The 16035-nt window shown below is 42.2% G+C and overlaps 1 protein-coding gene across 1 annotated transcript in view; it reads left to right on the forward strand.

Moving 5' to 3' along the window:
• ST8SIA1 (ST8 alpha-N-acetyl-neuraminide alpha-2,8-sialyltransferase 1) overlaps positions 1–6038 on the forward strand; it is a 554515-nt gene extending 548477 nt beyond the window's left edge. Inside the window, exon 5 of the mRNA XM_086920406.1 lies at positions 1819–6038. Coding sequence (XP_086776532.1) covers positions 1819–2293 — 475 coding nt within the window. The 3' untranslated portion in view covers positions 2294–6038. The remainder of the gene's footprint in view (positions 1–1818) is intronic.
• Positions 6039–16035: the final 9997 nt, after the last annotated feature.

The raw sequence follows: 16035 nt of genomic DNA on the forward strand, positions 1-16035 counted from the left end.
AATATTCTTTTAATGGACAGCAAGGGAGATTTTATTCTTCTAATACATGGTCACACCACCTTTACTACAAACTGCTCAAATATTTTTAACTTACTATTTCGTGTTCCCAGCAGATATAAGAAATAGAAGTAGAAACTGTACACACCAAAAAGCAGTTAGTAATTTTTGCAAACAATATTAGAATTTGTTTAATGCTAAATCGATCAATAAATGCTGTGACTTTGTTGTGCAGAAGTATGCAGAGATTCTACCTTTCGGATAATAACCTACAGCATGGAAAAAAATAAAAAAGTTGAGATAAATATCTCTTTTCTACTGATCAATTATTCATTTTAGAAATACATATCATAAAAAGGAAAAAACAGATCTTGCTTTCCTTGTTTAAACTGCAGTAATTATGCACTGTGACTTCCCTTTCACATTGGCTGCTAGCAGTACGCATTATGATGTCAAACCTCAACTGTAATAGTGCAGTTAAAAAAGCTATGTCATTTCTAGAGACATCACGTATTGTATTACTTAACTGTAATAAGTATATTAGAGATGGGTTTAAAGATGGAGTGTAGGCTCCCATGGTTTACCTTCCGATATAAGCTTAAACTGTATATTTTACTGTATTTGATGTATGCTTATTGTGCTTGTCCAGAAATGAATAACAGTAAAAAGCATATAACCAAGCTGTAGATAAATGTAAGAAAATATGCACTTCCTATTACTATGCTTCATGCACTGTGCAAAGTATGGGCCTTATTTATGAAGACCTTGCGTCAGTTTTGCACCGCCGGTGCGTCACTTTTTGTGACGCACTAGCGGTGTAAAAAATGCGCCTCGTTGCGCCATATTTAAAAAGTGACGCATCTAGGCAGATGCGTCACTTTTTAAACCCCCTGCGCCACATTATACCTGCGTCAGGTATAATGTATGCAGAGGGGGCGTTCCCCCGCAAAAAGCCTCGTAATAGTGACGCAGTGAAATCTATGAGATTTCACTGCGTCACTTTTAGGACGCTGTTGCGTCAAAATCTTGCGCCTGCCTAACAGCAGGCGTAAGACTGACGCAAGCCCTTTCACATGGGGATTTCCCCATGTGAAAGGACGCATTGCTGGAGTTGCGTCACTTTTGTGACGCACTCCAGCAATGCGTCACTTTTGCGCTTACAGATACGTCAGAAATACTGACGTATCTGTAACTCCTTGCGACATGATGCGTCATACATTAAATATGACGCATCAGGAATGTCGTAAGGAGTGCGCAGTGAAAAGTGACGCATCGCTGTTTTCACGCAGCGATGCGTCACTTTTCATAAATGAGGCCCCATGTGTTTATGAAACTTAGCACATGCTTTGCAAAATATGGTGGGAGACATTGTGCAATTCAAGTGGCTTCTTGCGAAATTTGCTATAGTGGAGAGGTCTATCATTTGTCCTAAGTCGTCCAAAGAGCCATCCCTATAACAATTCGACAAATCTTTTGCCTGTTACAACACTAAATAGAGAGCTTTGTGCGTTCCATTTGTTTTCCGGTGACTGCAGTTCACATAAAGCTGTGCAATATGTTAACCTGTTCACAATGTCTTTTATTTATGTGTTAATGATCAAAACAGATAAATAGGAGGCGTTGTCATTTGCAATACCAATAGATTAAACTCTCGCAAATGCGACACCTATTGCATTGCAAATGCTTGTTTGACAGTGTGCTCGAATATGTGAATCAGTGCCCTGCAGTCGCTGATCTTAATACTAAGAAATCGTCAATAGCTAAACTCTGCAAAACCTGTATTTGGTGAACATGTGATGACGATTCTGTTGTTTTTTTTAGGTTCCAAAACCTGCTGTGGTCCAGGAAGGCCTTTGTGAACAGCGTCCGAGTCTACAAGCACAGCCACGTCTACATGCCAGCATTCTCCATGAAGGGCGGCACTGAGCCCTCCCTGCGGGTCTACTACAGCCTGGCAGATGTCAGTGCCAACCAGTCAGTGTTGTTTGCCAACCCGGACTTCTTGAGCAGCGTTAGCAAGTTATGGAAGAGCAGGGGGGTCCACGGGAAGCGCCTCTCCACAGGGCTCTTCCTTGTTAGTTCCGCCCTGGGCCTCTGTGAGGAAGTAACGATTTATGGCTTCTGGCCTTTCTCTAATGACTTGCTTGGGAAGACGATCAGTCATCATTATTATGACAATAGGCTGCCCGACACCGGCTTCCACGCCATGCCAGAGGAGTTTCTGCAGCTCTGGTTCCTGCATAAAAGTGGGGTTTTACGAATGCAGTTGGAGCAATGTGAGGGCCCAAATGTGTAAAACTCCATACCGCCACCAGGTGGTGCTGTGATGGAAGTCTTTTGCTTTCTTCTGGAGGGAAAAATAGAAACTGCTAAATAATTTACATGGATTTTGCACGGATTGGGAATAAACAATGTTCTTTCCGAAAAGAAGGCAGCTGGAGAAGCCACGCTGGACTCTAGCTAATGCTTTCTCAGCCAAGAAAAAAAGCTCAGCATGATTTTGTGGAAAAGAAGAAAGAACAAGACTCGTTTTATTGACAGAACAAATTTGCGCTTTGCAGAATTGCTTTCAGTTTTAAAAGTACAGGATTAAAAGGGCATTATTGGGCGGGGCTTGGTGAAAATGCAAAGTGGGGTGAGGGGTTAAGGCCGAGAAATGACTTTCGTTTACAGTGCCAACACTTCTGGGCATTTTGATCTGGCCTGGCAGCTGTGCAGTTTTCTTATTTGGATTGCTGCTTTACACGGGCTATTCTGTAGCTCGGCAACTACAGAACTGAATGTACTCTTAATTTTAAGATCAAAGAAATTATTTTGCTGGAAGTCCACCTCACGTATGCAATATTATTTTTTAGATAGCCGTTTCAGCACACAAAGACCAAAATGTCTCATCTTAATTTACATGTTGGAAACGTCCAATTCATACGGTTCTTCCTTGGGTCCACATTATTCCAACTAACTGCCTTATTTATTCCATTGTGTGCTCTTCCCTTCTCACGGCTATGGGGCCAGAACTAGTGGCTAAAATATTAAACTAATGCATTAAACCGCTAGAATCCACATCCATCTCTGCAAACTCCGTCCTCCTATTCTTCGATATTATTGCCCCCCGGGTGAAAAGTTATGATGGTCTAATAATATTTATACTACTCTATCTGCAGCAATGTTATTTAAAAGATTTGAGCTGGCGGCACCTTACCATGTACCCTATGGCCTAAATTATCACTGCTAGCAGTGCCTAGAAATGTGAACTCTCGTGCCTCTGTTTTGATTCCTGGGTCTTCTCCCCAATGCTGGAACAGGAGCCAAACACTGGATAATATGTGTATTCCATATTAATTTTAGTGTCCACAGTACGTTCATGTTTTGTTAACCTATAATCATAGATCCACGAAAATATGTAGCTTGACGGCAGACTGTGACTTATTGTGCCCAATGCCATCCCTATTCAACAGCAAAAACAGAGCACACAAGGTTATGCTGAAAGGATCATATAGACGTGCACGCACGCAATTCAGTACTTAACTGTGGGTTCAATGCTCAGCATTTTGTTTGTGTCTTAGACTCAAAATTACTTTTTTGTGGCAAGTGGCGGCCATCAGAGGGCCTTTGCAATGGAACAATGTGCATGTCTCCTGCATTGCCGATTGCATTCCCTTACACTGGAAGCATGCATTTCTAGAAAAAAATACAGCACAGCATGGGAGATGACATGTCTGCTTTCTACGGGAAAGAAAGCGCAGGCATCAGACTTCAGAGAATGTATTTACATCATTCCCTAAATTGTGTGAAACTACTGACTCTGACATGTGTTAGTGTGTATGTGAATGCTTCTCTTTTCTTGAAAAACCATGCCGCATTCTGAATGCCTCAGTAGGCAGCTTGAATTGAATTCCTTTTGATGTCATGGTCAGTGAACAGGAGATCTCATCGGATCCACATCTTTCGAGACGCAATAAGCTTTACTGTTAGTTCTTGAAAGCTGTTACTGATTTTGATTGTTTTTTGTATTTTATTTACCAAAATGCCAATATCTCATTTGAGTGAGAATTCTAACCAAAGTTGACTTCAACCCAGTAATGTGAGCACCCCATGACATTCTACCTTCACTTCATCTGGTCGTACATCTAGCGCCAATATAGCACCAAATGTATTTTTTGGGGAATTCGAATGCCTCCTTCCTACTTGGATTTCCTCTGTGGGTCTTACCTTATGATTTCTTGTTTTATGAAAACTATTTTCTGGGGATTCATCAAAATACCATAAAACTTGAAGTTGTCACCAAACATACAAGTATCTCTAGAATTCTACATAAATATTTGCAATTCTGAGCAATACTGTGGAATTACTTTTATCAAAGTCAAAATATTTCCCCATTGATTCAAGGACAGTGATGCTTACTGAGTAGACAGCGAATAAGAGTTCACCAAAAACCATGATGTGTTCCCCTAGACTGAACAGGAATTGGGAATAAATGCAAGATTAACCATAGTAGCTTGACAGGTAGACCCAGATGTGCACAGAGTTTCGAGCAACACGGCACAGTACCCAGATATGTGTTGCACTAAGGGGAATGCACAGTACAGAGCCATGTCTACCTAGATGACCTGTTGCTGGTGTCATTTCCTGAGCCAGCACACACGCAGGGTCTTTTACTTCCTTCAAAGCCTTGCATCATGGTGCAGAGGTGCTTTTGTGTTGTAAAGCCTGTAATTTCTACTGAGAACATAACCTTCTAGTTCGAAATGTTATCTATAAAAATATGGGGAAGGGGCAGGCGCATAGGATGTGCACTGTGCGGCAGTGCTTCAGCTTTGGAGGTAAATCACTGCATTCCCCTTTGAATGTGCCTGCTTAGACTATGCATTAGATTTTGATGCAAAGTCTGGTCAGGCTACCTTAGTCGATTAGGGGGCTTATTTACAAACCCAATGCGCTGCCAGAATGTCACTTTTTTAATGTTCCAGCGTTGCACTGGGCCCTGCTTGGTTTTTCATGGCCTTGTAGCTGTGGTGTAAGGCAACGCAGTGCACACCGCAGTGTTGCTTCACACTGCGTGGGAAAGGCATGCCATAGGGTTGCGGTGGATGTTCCCACTCAATGCCGATGGTTTCGACATATTCTCAGATTTACAGTGTACATCTGGAAATGCGTCAAAACCCTGCGCCTCCCCAGGGCAGGTGCACTGGCTGTTTTTGTGGTCTAGCCTCCAGCACAAACATAACCCAAATTCAGCACAGGCACACTTGCACCATTGTGCACGTGTGCCTGCGTTGGTGGATGTCAGTCATGAGTGCGCCAGCGCTGTGAAGGAGGACAGGAATGCACCATATCTTAGAAACAGGGCATACTTTCCCTTTTCTTTTGAAGCAGGGCAGCGAAGCAAAAAGCCTTGCGGCGCTACCTTGCGCCAAAATGTTGTAAATGAAGGCCTAGGCCTTGCATAAACATTTATGGGTGTTTGCCATGGTTAGCCACTATAATTTGCCCATTGAGGTAAAAGATGGCATAGCTGATTTAGCGCTGTGAAAAAGCCCCCTTTCTAGTGGCAATCACCTTTTGCGCTGGACAGCGAATCCCTGCTGCTGCTTTGCGTCGCGCTAGTGTCTGCTCAAAGCAATGGTAAATCTGCACCCTGGCATGTCAAAAGGTAACATAAGGATAAGGTACCAGAATATCGTGAACTAAATTTCATCTGACAAAAATATTGTGTCCTACATGTTGTTTACAAAACCATCAACCTTTTGAAGTTAATAACTTAAAATTACACTCGAAGGGACAATCAATTTGGTAAACGATATTTTGGACAGGACACTTATGCCAGGCGATATTTTTGTCAACCATGTTCTGACATGCAAATAACATAGGTTTCTTTGCATATGAAAAATGTAAAAAGGTTAGTGTCTAGGAATGTTCCAATGTCAAAAATATTTTTGGGTGGTCTTTCGTAGGTAATCTTTTCTATTTAATTTTACTGTTCATGGAAGTTACATATCATTGGTTATTTGATTAGAAAATTAAAATATGATGCAATGGCATAATGCAGTTTTCTTTGTATTTCATTTTTTCAATTAGCCATTTAAATGTTCTCATTTTTGAAACAGTCAGTTATTTGTGTATCACTCATTTCAATAAGCAGGTGCAAGGCCTCGGAAAAAGCATTTTCAAATGTGAATGTGCAGAAAGCTCCCTCTCAGAACTATGGCACTTCAACTTTTTCTACTCATTTTAATTCAGCTCGTCGTAGTTCTGCCCTTCTCTTACCACATTATTTGCGATGCTTGCCAGCTTTCCACCACTTTCCGCCCCTTTAACTTCTTAGCGTTCCTATTGTTTTCTTCTCATACAATGTTGACCACTTTCTTCATTGCCTACTAGCTCTGTGCTCCCTCTGCCTATCTTTGTGTGTTTTTGAACCACCCTAATTTATTGACTGCAATGATCACGGTTACCTTGTATCTTCCAAGCATTCACTCATGCTACGGCCAGTGTTCTTGCATCACTCTCATGCTGATACTAAGCACCACCCACACAATCATTCCACCCATCCAACATTCCCTACCAAATAGCAGTTCACCATCAATTCAATATTCACCATAAGCTCACTGTTCATCATTTTTCACCCAGTCACCCTTTACTATCCATTTGCCATTCATGCACCATTGACCATTCATTCAACAGCCATTTACACATGTTGTTAGAAATTGGATTTCTGGTTGGTTAGGGCATGCGCATGAGGCAGGCAGAAACCACCACTCTAGTCAGCGCAAGGGAGTTGCACCCTGAAGATAACCCCTGCTCACGCCCTTGGTAGCCTGGCAGAGCAGTCAGGCTTATCGCAGAGGCAATGTGTAAAGCGTTTGCGCAATGCAGTCACACAGCAATGACACACTAGGCACACCACAAAAGAAACTCACCACAAGGTTATGTAACAATAGCTTTTGTATTATCCATAAAACACATTAGAACACAATGACATATATACACTGGGCCACTTGGCATAAATTTACAGGGATCACATAATCATCAGGCCAATCGGGCCACTGTCATCATATCACAACTCAGTTAGTGAAGACAACCAGTAACTACTGGTTACTCACTCAGCACCCAACATGAGGAAAGAACATCACACCAGTACTTAGCATATTATGCATACATCATAATTACATCAAGTCCATCGCAGGCCTAAACCTCATCAGCAGCATGTACAAATGCTGTAGCCACAATTTACAAGGAACCCCCTGGACATGTATGTGTCCCTTCCCCGTAGGGGTGGCAGTGATTCCTTTGACGGTCCTGCCGACATGAGGCTTCCAACTAGCCTACTAGCTGCAGATGCAGCAAAAACAATGCTCCAAAAAGGTCTGCAACGGGACCTCGACCCGCAGACACAGGCCTAAAGGCTAATCTGTCCGGAGCCCTCTGGGGCTTTACGAATGGCTGCGGGGAAAAGGGAGGACTTGGCGGCCTCAGCTTGTCTCCTTCACTGGAGAAGGTCCCTGAGGCCGAAGAAACAGATGCAGCTGCCCACCTAAGGTCAGGCGTGCTCCACCTGAATTCCTGCTAGCCGGAAATCATGGAGCGATATCTCCATCAATTTTGCAGCTTTCTGAAAATGGTGCAACGGCTCCCACTACTCGCACTGCTGCACGGCCACACGCTGCTCCGGGCACAAGTCAGCTCATGGAGACGGCAGCCTCAACTGTGCACCCCGCTCCTTCATGTGTGCCGCAACAATAGGGGCTAAAAACACAGCGCTTCACACGCTACCGGTGGCCCCAACAGCACGCAGTCGGTCTACAACATAGAGATCTGGCAGCACTCTCCTCACGGCGGGCGCTCTTCTCTTAACAAGGGCACTTAGGCCTAGATGTAGGTAATTTTATTTTACCACTTCTTAAATACCGAATTTTACCAAATCGGTATTAAGAAGTGGTAAAATAGAGGGGGGGGGGTGTAGGTATTACAGAATCGGTAAATACCAAATCGTTAAGAATCGGTATTTACCGATTCTGTAAATACCGATTCGGTAATGCCCATTGATTCCTATGGGCATTGAAGCCCATAGGAATCAATGGGCATTACCGAATCGGTATTTGCCGATTCAGTAAATACTGATTCCAGCAAGGGTGCATGGGGTGTCACTTTGACACCCTCTAGCACCCCAAATACAGGCATGTGTGCCATGTGGTATTTTACCACCCAATTGGATTGGGTGGTAAAATACCGAATCTGAAAAGCCTTTGGGACTCAGAAGAGTCCCACCTACATCTAGAAGTTACCGAATCGGTAAAAATACCGATTCGGTATTTTACCGAATCAGTAAATTTTCCGATTCGGTAAATTTAGCAAATTCGGTAAAATTGGCCCCCTACATCCCAAAAACCCATTTACCGGTCGGTAACAGCCGAAATCGTCCGTTACCAGCCGGTAAATGGCCACCTATATCTGGCCCTTAGTTCTCTAAATGCAGGGTGAAAATCCAGCGCATACCATGCGGTGAGTCCCGAGGTTACCAGGGCAGCGCTGGGACCTGGCAGACCAGCTCACAGGGCCCTCCAGCAGAGGGGAAGTCCTTTGTGGTGGTTGCTTCTAGTGCCCAACAGTCCTCTTTGTCCTGTCCTCAAGCAAGCACACAGACAAGGGATCACAGCCCATATGTCTTTAAGTCTTTGTTCTGCCCTGGTACAGGGCCTTGGACCCAGTCCAAACCAGTTCTGGGGGCACTGTGTATAACACTCCCCATTGAAAGTGTAGGCTCTGGCCCCAGACACACCATGGGGGAGAGCTGGCATTGTGGAAGGCTAGCGCAGCCCTATTCAGGTTCAGGTGCTACTCCTCCCACTACTCCAAATGCAGATCAGGCCTATTCAGCCTAGCGCTGACTCACCCAGACCCTCTGGAGCCACTGCACCTCCCCAGCCCCTATCACTACAGGCCAGAAAGTGAATACACAACAGGCAGGCACAAAGACACATAGCACACAGAAATGGCCACTTCTAAAAGTGGCATTTTTAAAATAGTGAAAATAAATCTATGAACACCACAATGCAGCATTTATCACCACTATTCCAAACATACCAAACTTGATTACGCTACCCCTCTCAGATCAGGAATTACCACTGAAGCACATATCAGGGAATCCCAAAAGCATTCCTATGAGAGGGCAGCCTCACAGCAGTGAGAAACCAAATAGGCTGTTTGTTACTACCAGGACATACCACACAGTTAAAGCACATGTCCTACCTTTTACCTAGAGTGTGCCCTGCCCATAGGGCTAGCTAGGGCCTACCTTATGGGTGACTGACAAGTAGTAAAACGGGAGTCACGGACGTGGCAACCACTTTATGTGCCACGACACAGTGGCAATAAACTGCGTGCGTACGCCCTGCAATGGCAGAGGCCTGAGACAGGTTTGAACGGCTAATTTGGTTGGTGGTGCAAGCAGCACTACAAGCCCACCAGTAGCATTTAATTTACTCACCCTGGGTATATGAGATACCACTTTACAAGGGGCTGATAGTAAATTATGCCAAACAGGTGTAGACCAATCTCACTAAATTTACCTTAGAGAGCACATGCACTTTAACACTGAACAGCGGTGATAAAGTACCCAGAGCCCTAAAACCACCAACAACAGGTCAGAAAAAATACCGGGGGAAGGTAAAAAATTCTGGGATGACCCTGCAAAAAGGGCCAAGTCCAACACCAGTCATTCACTATTTACAATCCACTGAAATCTACCATTTGCCATCCATCTTTCTTTCATTCACTCTTCATCTTCTACGGAACATCTAACATTCAAATATCCTTTCTCCATCGAGTCTGTATCCACTCACCATACATACCCCATTCAGATTCATTCACGGTCATCTATCATCCCTAGTACTCCCATGTATTCACCATTGCACCTATCATTCACCATCATTTCACCATTCACCATGTCCCATCCTTTCCGCATAACTTTACCATCCATTCATCCTTCACTCACAAATAACTCTCCAGTTGTCTGTTAAGCAATTACCTTCGATCTTCATTCCATTTACTATCCATTGACCATCCACTGTACAGCGGCTCCCATTTACCATCCATTAAGCATGCTCATGTATATGCTCAATACTTGTATAGCGCAAATCTAGCTGAAAGGCAAAAATGGTACTGTGTCAAGATGTAATGTGTATCTTCAGCATCCTAATTTGCAGCAAGATCGTGGCAGTCCTGATAGACATAGGTGCTTCATTTTTGATCCTTGGGACACTGACAGAGAAGACCGGTTGCTTGGAGGACTTGAAATTGTCAACCTAGTAAGCATGAGTGCTCGTTGTGCTGGCTTTCTAGATGATGCAGCTGGATTTGAAAATGATGTAGGTCAGCAAGGGGAGTCAGTGGAATTCCTTCTGGCATGTGGTGATCCTTTATTATCCTTTCATCAGCTGTTTACCATGCACTGCTACTTGACCATCCATGCCTTCACCCCCTATAATTCACTATTTATCGTCCATAAACACTCTGTTCAGCATCTACTAATCTTCAATTCACAATGTGTTGAACATCTGCCATTCTATTCCCTGCTTGAGACATGGCTTTAGGGTCTTGGGCCCAGATGTAGGTAATAGCAAATTACCGAATGGTAAATACCGAATTTTACCGATTCGGTATTTAGTATTCGGTAATTGCTATGTAGGTAAAATATTCGGTAAAAATACCGAATCGGTAAGATTCGGTAATTACCGATTCATTTGCCATTGATTCCTATGGGCCTTGAAGCCCATAGGATTTCATAACAAATACCGATTCGGTAATTACCGAATCAGTAAATTTACCGATTTTACAAGGGGGACAGGGTGTCACTTTGACACCCTGTTTCACCCCTGTTTCTGGCTTGTGTGCCATGTGACACACATGCATGCCCTTAGGGCATGTCTGTGTGCCACATGGCACAGGTGTTCATGCACAGATGTGCATGTACACTGGAATTCGTTATTTACCATGGAATAGTATTCCATGGTAAATAACGATTCGGTAAGGGCCTGTGGCACTGATTACAGTGCCACCTACATATGGATTTACAGAATCGGTATATTTACCGATTCGGTATTTTACAGATTCTGTAAATTTACCAAATCGGTAAATATACCGATTCTGTAAATATGAGGCCCCCTACATGTCAAATCCCAAATACCGGTCGGTAACGGCCGAAATCGGCTGTTACCGACCGGTATTAGGGCTCCTACATATGGCCCTTGATGCATTACTCCAAGTAACCCATGTGCCTAACTTACTTGCCAATCCAATCATGTTATCTATATGCCCAGAGGATAAATTAATGTAGTCACTATGGGGCATATTATCAAGCAGGGCATTACAATTATCGCCGTTTTAGCATCAGAAAACTGCCACTAAAGCGGTGATAATGGGCTTGATAATATGCCCTGGAGAATTCCAATAGAAGCCCATGTTCACACCAGAACATGGGTTTCTATTGGAATTCTCAAGGCCATATTATCAAGCCCATTATCGCCGCTTTAGCAGCAGTTTTCTGCCGCTAAAACGGCGATACTTTTTAACGCCCTGCTTGATAATATGCCCAGGAATTTTCCAGTTTTTCACTAAATCCACAGTAGAATGCACTTAGGTGGGCCTCTTCATATCAATGTGCCTCCGCTACAAATACTTTGAAATGTGTCATTTAGGCAAAAAAGCTTCAAGTATCTTGTTTGATGGACAAACATTTGTCTTTTCTTGACTATTATGCATATATTTAGGCACACAGTCCTTTCCATAGTTCTTTGACTGTAGGGTCGTCCCTGCACCCTCCTTCACCCCTACTGTAGTCTGAAAGAGCCTGGTTCTCAAACTGTCATACAGAGTGAGCAGTTCCATATTAACGTAAGGGCTTCTATTTCATAGAATCTCGTCCTTGACCATGTTCAGAGCTCCGCTGCCTTTGGCTAGGTTTGCGCTATAGAAATACCCTAATCACACATACAATCTCCTTTAAGTGGAGTTACCACTTACCTGCATGGCTCTCCTGAGTTACTCATTGTTGTCACTTAATCTGTGACTGTGAGGGTAAGCGCAGCTCATACTATCCTTCTCTTGTCTTACAGATTGCCATGGGACACATGTTTCCTCTGGGATATGTTTTGATCCAACAGACATTGAGCCAATTGTAATGTCAATTTAATCAAAGAAAATTAGTTAATTTTGTGACTACATGATCCAGTTTTTCTCTGACCCTACAAAGTAATATACGTATAGTTGGACCTCATCTGTTCAATCCACTTCTGACACAAATAATTTTAAAGGGGACATCGACAATCATGGTTCAAGCACACTAGTTTGAAATATATTGTTAGGAACGCTCTCAGGATGTTTTCCTAATTTAATAATGGAATTCCCATTTGAAAATTGTCACCACTAATACAATATCTCTCTGAATTGTTTTCTGTACATGCCACCTGATCATGAGGGAATATATAGGGAATTACAAGAAATGCAAATGCCATTAGATTTGAGACCACACATCTAGCGTTTGTTTTCGCAAAAATGAACTGAAGGAGTAGAGTATCCCAGCTCTTATGCTTTCTCATTTACCTCTAGAGAAATAGTGTTTCTTTTTTCTTGGGTCATTCAAGCTCAGCTTTCAAAATATTCATAGCATTTCCCATATTAACTCAAGTTCAGTCTGAACGTGTCATGTTTTGTCCTAGTTTTCCCCACTGTGTTTTAAGGGTGTTGCCACTCATTCTCCTTGCATTTATCTGGTATTACTGCTTCCCTTTCAGCTCACCTTAATCATGATACTATTTGGTAGCATGCTGGTTTTTATATCAACATGCAGGGTATATTTTACCATATAGACTTTGACTTATCCACTTCATATACCTCTGATAAATGGAGTTAAAGCTTAAAGCATGGCCCTCTCGCATACAGAGATTGAGTCACCGATGTCACATACTGCATGACTATAAGGGTGAGCATAGCTTCTGTTTTCCCTCTCTGTCCATCCTGCAAACGGTTTACACCAAGACAATGACTGACGTTGTCATTGTATTGGTGTCTCTGTAGGGGACATGAGATCTCTCTATTCTTAGTAAGTTAGTTAGGGTGTCTCTAAAGGGGACAGGGAATATAAAGAGGGGACATCTCCTTAAACTCTTACTTGCTGAGTTGCCACCCTAAACCCCAGACATTTGTACAGATTTTCAAGTCAATCAGGCCTGTTTGGTGATGTATTCTGGCACCAGGCCTCCAAGCATAATGGCCTCTCTTTGGCCCTGCTTCTCTGCTGTATAAGCCAATGGGGGTTGTCGTTCATTTTACTGCCAATTCTTAGGTTTTCTCCTATGATATGGCAATTTTACAACTGGATTTCAGTTCTTGCTTAGCAGACATTCCTGTGAAATCTTAATGAGAGGCTAAGACGAACAAACAACAAGCAATTCCTAAACACACAACTATAAATCAACATCTAAAATGTTGTCTAAGCAACGCAAATTTGTCAAAGAATACACACAAGGTCTGAAGCTGTATGTCACATATACAATCAAACAAATGGGCTACTTGATGACCCGTTCAGCAAAACCTTATGGGGACACAAATGGGACAATGTAGCCATCTTCAAAAGAAATCATATGGTCTTAATGGACAGACCTTCCATGCAATGTCAAACCATGAAAAATACAGGTACGCTAACGGTTAAAGAGGTCTGACCCGAAGCCCAGTCTCTCTCTCCAAGCTTAGTATTATAATTTTTTGAAGATTTGAGAGGATGTGGTCTTCCTGACAACTAAAACTGTCTGCAGCTGGATTACAAAAACACTAAAAGCAAACTAACAATACACCCTATGATCAGACCCGTAACCCTCTGAGCAGATATATGTACTAGGAATAAATCATTAAAATTGTCCTACTTTTCTTTACATTCAATGTTCATGTGTGACAGGACACATTCAAATCTACATTGAACACAAACAAAACATTGTAAAGCAAAGGTGGTGGCCACAAAATACATCATCTCCCTGTTTCAGCGTTATATTAAACTACCAAAGAATTCCATCAGCTGTACTTTCCACACTAATTTTTGTCTCAAATGTTGTCTTTCTAGCAGTACTGAGTTTGATCATAAAAATCTGTCTAATTAACAGATGTCCGTCCCAAAAGCATAGGCAAGATATCCGCAAACTCACGTCTAATTGTGACTGCCACCTAGTTGTCTAACTGAGATATTGTTCAGAGAAAAAGCAGTCATCGTTGTCAATACTCTCCCATCTGGCAACTTAATAGTTCTGAAGAATACAGAGATTTTAAAAGGAAAGATATAGCTTTTGACTCGTATCCAAACTTTTCTGGGTAAATCCATAAAGTAATATATCTATCATCTGAGTGCATATCTACCTTATGCAAATCAATCACAACATCTGTTTTATCACAGCAATGGCTTACCACTGTCCTCAATAGGACAACACGTTTTTAGATGGATTCCTTTAAATAACACTTTAAATTCAGCCAAAAGCCAACATAATCCTGATTATGGGGTATTTCATTCTCTGGGTCAGGTCAAATTCAAATCCTGTGACAGACATAATTGACAGCTTGGAAGCTTCTGCCTACAACATACAGAAAGCTGCTCTACGCACATAGTAGGCCATACATAAGACCCCATTTCCACTTACAGTCTTGAAACTTTGAACATGAAAATGCAACCAGAAGTATGTTCTGCCAACTCATTCATCTCCACAACCTGTCTAATAGATCTATCAACTCATTGCTAGCATTAGAAACGACCCAATTCCACATAATGCATTTGGGGAAACAAACATTGAGGAGTTTTGCTCAACTTACAGTCACAAACTAAAATCTGACTCAACAGACTCTGAAACCTTGCTCAACTACACCTACCACAATATATATTTTACACTAGACATGCTAGCACCAGTCAAAACCAGAAAACCACGTAGGGCATGAAACAACTCAGTGGGCATGTGGAAAACTAGCTGTACTGAAACGTGTCCATCACAACTGGAATGAGAAATGGCTCTGGTCAAAATGTGATGAGACCGAAACCCCGCTTCCTGACATACAGGGGAAACTACACTAAAGCCATCAGGAAAGAGAAACAAACGTACTTTAATACTTCACATTATTGTAGCATCTATTTAAATGGAGGAAATATTTGCTATTTATCAAGTATTGTTGAAACCTGATGTCTTGAATAATAACACGTGCATAGCTTTAAAATTGTGAAGCTCTACCTGTGTTTTTCCAGTCTAATTTTGCCAAAATCCACAACTTCCCAATACCCAAGAACAACTGCTTTACACTTTATTCTTGTATCTATTATTACAATAAGTTTTCACTGCATTCAAACTGATAAGCGTGGCTCAAATCCACCCGAGTGACTTACCGCACTCACCTATAATTACCAAGTAAGAAGTCAGCTGGACAGTAGAGAAGGATAAACAAAGTCAAAAAGCTTTATTTCGATAAAATTCCATTATCATAAAAGCAAGTTTTTAAAAAAAAAATTGGTAGTTAATAAATTTGGCAACACATTTCCAGTTAATAGCAAAAAAGTATAACATTTACTAGAATTAATATTATTTAAAAAGAGATTAAACAGAGTATTTAAGCTTTCTGGCTCGAATAGCCCAAGCCCAAAATAAAAATTTTGCTAGGGCACAGGCGTAGGGTACATAGCTGTCCGAAACAAGAATCCTAATTGCCACATCATGGCTCCTGGTTCCCAGTTGCCGGCACAAGTTCTTCAGCCACGCCCTTCTTGGATTGGCATATTCCTTGCAGACGAATAAGAAGTGGGCTAATGTCTCTGGGTGGGCTAAACATGATGGGCACAGATCAGTTTTATCTGTGCAGGATTTCCATGATTTAGTGAAAGTATTCAGTGGCAAGGTGCCCGTTCTAAATTTAAAATACAAAGATCGGGCAAACGGTTTCCCGATTATGTCTAGGTAGGGTTCTCGTCTGGGACAGTCTTTAAACATTAAAAAATCCTCTGTGAGCCTACCAATGGAT

Source organism: Lissotriton vulgaris, chromosome 1_1, assembly GCF_964263255.1.
Source record: "Lissotriton vulgaris chromosome 1_1, aLisVul1.2, whole genome shotgun sequence".
Classification (NCBI taxonomy): domain Eukaryota; kingdom Metazoa; phylum Chordata; class Amphibia; order Caudata; family Salamandridae; genus Lissotriton; species Lissotriton vulgaris.